Source organism: Colobus angolensis, unplaced genomic scaffold, assembly GCF_000951035.1.
Source record: "Colobus angolensis palliatus isolate OR3802 unplaced genomic scaffold, Cang.pa_1.0 Scaffold307, whole genome shotgun sequence".
NCBI classification, from domain to species: domain Eukaryota; kingdom Metazoa; phylum Chordata; class Mammalia; order Primates; family Cercopithecidae; genus Colobus; species Colobus angolensis.
In genome coordinates this window covers 326,156-331,086 of record NW_012116344.1, presented here as the reverse complement: position 1 = coordinate 331,086, position 4,931 = coordinate 326,156, and the positions used below count along the sequence as shown (strand labels likewise).

Here is a 4,931-nt window from a genome sequence, read left to right as displayed (position 1 = left end):
ACCTCCCAGGTTCAAGTAATTTTCATGCTTCAGCCTCCGAAGTAGCTGGAGTTATAGTCAAGTGCACACCACTCCTGGTTAACTTTTGTATTTTTTTTAAAGACAGAGTCTCACTCTGTTGCCTAGGCTGGAGTGCAGTGGCATGGTCTCGGCTCACTGCAGTCTCCACCTCCCAGGTTCAAGTAATTTTCATGCTTCAGCCTCCGAAGTAGCTGGAGTTATAGTCAAGTGCACACCACTCCTGGTTAACTTTTGTATTTTTAGTAGAGGCAGTGTTTCACCATGTTGGCCAGGCTGATCTCAAAAACCTGACCTCAGGTGATCCGCCCTCCTTGGCCTCCCAAAGTGCTGAGATTACAGGCATGAGCAACCATGCCCAGCCTTACTTTATCTTATATTCAGTGTTGTCCTCTTTCTTAGACACCAAACTTATTTAGTGACAAAACCTGACCTGAATGGATGTGAGGTATGTATTGCCCTTATCCAGTTGAGTAGGGCTATCGGACTTAGTGTTTTGCTGCAGACACAGTACTGAGTTTGATTAAGAGTGCTGCCCCAACCCTACCGAGGATGTCATGTAGTATGTAGCATGTATTGAAAGAAAAATCGGAAAAATGCTAAATTCCACAATACATCTGGCCCCAAGGAGAAAAAGAAGCTCTTATAAAATAGGACAAAAATGCAAGATAAACTATTTTATTCTTAGCCCTTAACTTGGACATTGGCATTCTTTTGTTTCAGTGACACAAATGAAGTTGATGTGCCCTTGAATACCAGGGTGGGCACCAAACGCTACATGGCTCCAGAAGTGCTGGATGAAAGCCTGAATAAAAACCACTTCCAGCCCTACATCATGGCTGACATCTACAGCTTCGGCCTGATCATTTGGGAGATGGCTCGTCGTTGTATCACAGGAGGTAGGAGTTTGAGTAGTTTGTGATTATGTTTATTTACCCATCATTTAAAAAATAACAGCTCTAGTTATATAACTTTTTATTTTTTAATTTTTGTGGGCATATAGTAGGTGTATATATTATTGGATAAGGAGCTATTTTGGTACAGGCATGCTGTGTGTAATAATCACATCTTGAAGAATTGGATATCCCTTCAGACATTTATCCTTTGTTTCATCAACCAATTATAGTCCTTGAGTTATTTTTAAGTGTACGATTAAATTATTATTAACTGTAGTCCCCCCTGTTGTGCTATCATATACCAGGTCTTACTCATTTTTCTATTTTGTTTCTACTCATTAAATATCCCCCCAACCCCCTGCTAACCCTTCCCAACCTCTGGTAACCATCCTTCTGTTCTCTGTCTCCATGAGTTCAGTTGTTTTGATTTTTAGATCTCACAAGTAAGTGAGAACATGTGAAGTTTGTCTTTCTGTGCCTGGCTTATTTTACTTAATGACCTCTAGTTCCTCCATGTTATTTCAGAAGACAGAATCTCATTCTTTTTTCTGGCTGAATAATACTCCATTGTGTATAGGTGCCAGATTTTCTTGATCTGTTCATCTGTTGATGGTCACTTAGGTTGCTTCCACATCTTGGCTATTGTGAACGAACGGTGCTGCAGCAAACATGCGGGTGCAGATATCTCTTCGGTTAGCTCATTTCCTTTCTTTGGGTGTACACCTAGGAGTGCAGTTACTGGCAGTTATGTAATTTAGATGTGACATATGTCAGAGTCCCCAAGACTGCCCCCAGGTTGTGCGATTTCGCTTGAAGGACCACAGGACTCGGCATGTGGTTGTCTCAATGGCTAACATTTATCCCAGTGAAAGGATACAAATCAAAATCAGCCAAGTTTTAGCAAACCAGGCGAGGCTTCCCAGAGTCCTGTCCCAGTGGAGTCAGGGTGTTCTTCATTCCTCCTATGAGTTGTGACAACACATACAAAGTGTTCTTGTGTGGGGAAGCTCCTTAGAGACTTGGCACCCAGAGATTTTACTGGAGGCTGGTCACATAGGCATCCTCTGCCTGGCATGTAGCAGAATTCCAGCAGGAAAGCAGACGTGCAGTACACACCACATTGTTTGCACAAGCAGCCCAGGAGTGGTGAGTCACCCTCACCGTTTCCGGGAAGTTTGATATCCATGTAGGGAACTGTTTACCATTCATGTACCCAGGCACTGGCCAAGGCCAAACCTTGCAAGCCGCCTTTCCTAAGGGAAGGTCTCAGGCCTGCTGTGTGAACCCTTATCCGCACCTCATAGGTCTTTCTACTGCGGAGCAAAATGAAAAAATAATAAATCTGTTCATTAGTAGGAACAACTGTGTGAGTAAATAATTATACTTGAGGGTAAATGGCTGATTTCACCTTGCTTATTTTTTATTGGTATGCCCTTTGTTGATGGACTCTGTCACAGTTGTGATGACATCCCTGGTGGAGGTAGAGGAAATAGTTGGACATAAATAAGAGAAAAACATACATCTGCTATTAAGAGTGAATCATCATGTCTGTATTTTTTCTTGTGTAAGAATCCGTTTTAGTTCCATAGTTTAGCAAAAGATGCTTAATAGATTGGTATATTTTGTCCAGCAACCGTTTTTGTGCTCATGTTTTCTCCCTTACAGGAATCGTGGAAGAGTACCAATTGCCATATTACAACATGGTACCGAGTGATCCGTCATATGAAGATATGCGTGAGGTTGTGTGTGTCAAACGTTTGCGGCCAATTGTGTCTAATCGGTGGAACAGTGATGAAGTGAGTGGAACTCAGTCCCCTGAAGAAGTGATTGGTAAATGCCACGAAAGATATTCTCTGCTCACTAAACATCTCTTTACTTTTCAGTGTTTACGAGCAGTTTTGAAGCTAATGTCAGAATGCTGGGCCCACAATCCAGCCTCCAGACTCACAGCGTTGAGAATTAAGAAGACACTTGCCAAGATGGTTGAATCCCAAGATGTAAAAATCTGATGGTGAAACCATCGGAGGAGAAACTCTAGACTGCAAGACTGTTTTTACCCATGGCATGGGTGGAATTAGAGTGGAATAAGGATGTTAACTTGGTTCTCAGACTCTTTCTTCACTACGTGTTCACAGGCTGCTAATATTAAACGTTTCAGTACTCTTACTAGAATACAAGCTGGGAACTTCTAAACACTTAATTCTTTATATATGGACAGCTTTATTTTAAATGTGGTTTTTGATGCCTTTTTTTAAATGGGTTTTTATGAATTGCATCAAGACTTCAATCCTGATTAGTGTCTCCAGTCAAGCTCTGGGTACTGAATTGCCTGTTCATAAAACGGTGCTTTCTGTGAAAGCCTTAAGAAGATAAATGAGTGCAGCAGAGATGGAGAAATAGACTTTGCCTTCTACCTGAGACATTCAGTTCATTTGTATTCTACCTTTGTAAAACAGCCTATAAATGATGATGTGTTTGGGATACTGCTTAGTTTATGATAGTTTGTCCTGCCTTCCTTAATGATGTGTGTGTGTGTCCATGCACATGCACGCCAGGATTCCTCTGCTGCCATTTGAATTAGAAGAAAATAATTTATATGCATGCACAGGAAGATATTGGTGGCCGGTGGTTTTGTGCTTTAAAAATGCAATATCTGACCAAGATTCGCCAATCTCATATAAGCCATTTACCTTGCAAGTGAGATAGCTTCCCCACCAGCTTTATTTTTTAACATGAAAGCTGATACCAAGGCCAAAAGAAGTTTAAAGCATCTGTAAATTTGGACTGTTTTCCTTCTACCACCATTTTTTTTGTGGTTATTTTTGTCATGGAAAGCATCCTCTCCAAAGTTGGAGCTTCTAATGCCATGAACCATGCTTACAAAGAAAGCACTTCTTATTGAAGTGAATTCCTGCATTTGATAGCAATGTAAGTGCCTATGACCGTATTCTGTATTCTTTATTCTCAGTAACTTTTAAAAGGGAAGTTATTTATATTTTGTGTATAATGTGCTTTATTTGCAAATCACCCACTCCTTTACAACCATACTTTATATATGTACATACATTCATACTGTAGAAACCAGCTCATGTGTACCTCACATCCCATCCTTAAGGGAAGAAATGTTATAAAGTAGAACTAAATACGAATTTTCAGAATTAATGCATTCAAAGTAATATATCAAATCCAGAACTTTGTTAACTTCAGGCAAAAACTTCATTAGGGTAATATCTCAATTTTTTCAAATGAAAGGATTCTTTAATTAGAAATTTATATGTCAGAGCTGTTATAAATTTATCAGCTGTTAAATATGTTTTGGACATCTACATCATTTGAGATTTTTGGTTTTTTGATTTCTGTTCCCTAACTTGTGAAGACAATGAAAAATCAGGCAGAAATATTTAGTATCTAGTCAGTATCTGTAGCTACACTGTATAACTGTTCTTCAATAAAGTGGTACATATTTTATAGATGTCTTGTTATCTCAAGAAATCTGATTTACATAAACTTATACTTCTTTAATGGCTTTTAAATATTAATCTATTCTGAGCAAACAACTCATGAGTACATCAAGTGAGATAGTTTTATTTGATTATAACAAAATAAATGTGATTATGTCACAGCATTATCAAAAAGGTTTAAATTAAACAGGAGGAAATCAGCATATGTCCACCCATTACCAAAATGTGACTATCATTTAAGGTTAAAACTTACAAATTTGTCTACACATCAAATTTCACAAATTTGAAACTTGCCTTAACCATTTTGATTAATAAGTTTCATCTACCATAATTAAAGTCTGAAGTGTTCATCAAGATAAGTAAATTTGCATATGGATAATACCCAATAACTTGCTTTTTCAGAATTTTTCCCCATATGTATACTGAGAAATACAAATATTTTAATCTAAGTTGCTATGTAATATGATCGCACTTAGAACACCCAATTTACTTACCCTTGGTTTACTTTTGACTTGACACCATAAATCTTTAAAATCATTTGTCATGTTAATAAAAT

General features: G+C 38.4%; 1 protein-coding gene across 1 annotated transcript in view; it reads left to right on the top strand.

The window, feature by feature from the left end:
- Positions 1 to 4,386, top strand: part of BMPR1A (bone morphogenetic protein receptor, type IA) — a 164,490-nt gene extending 160,104 nt beyond the window's left edge. Inside the window, exons 11-13 of the mRNA XM_011950407.1 lie at positions 742 to 917; positions 2,580 to 2,710; positions 2,798 to 4,386. Of these exons, the coding sequence (XP_011805797.1) occupies positions 742 to 917; positions 2,580 to 2,710; positions 2,798 to 2,923 (433 nt within the window). The 3' untranslated portion in view covers positions 2,924 to 4,386. The remainder of the gene's footprint in view (positions 1 to 741; positions 918 to 2,579; positions 2,711 to 2,797) is intronic.
- Positions 4,387 to 4,931: the final 545 nt, after the last annotated feature.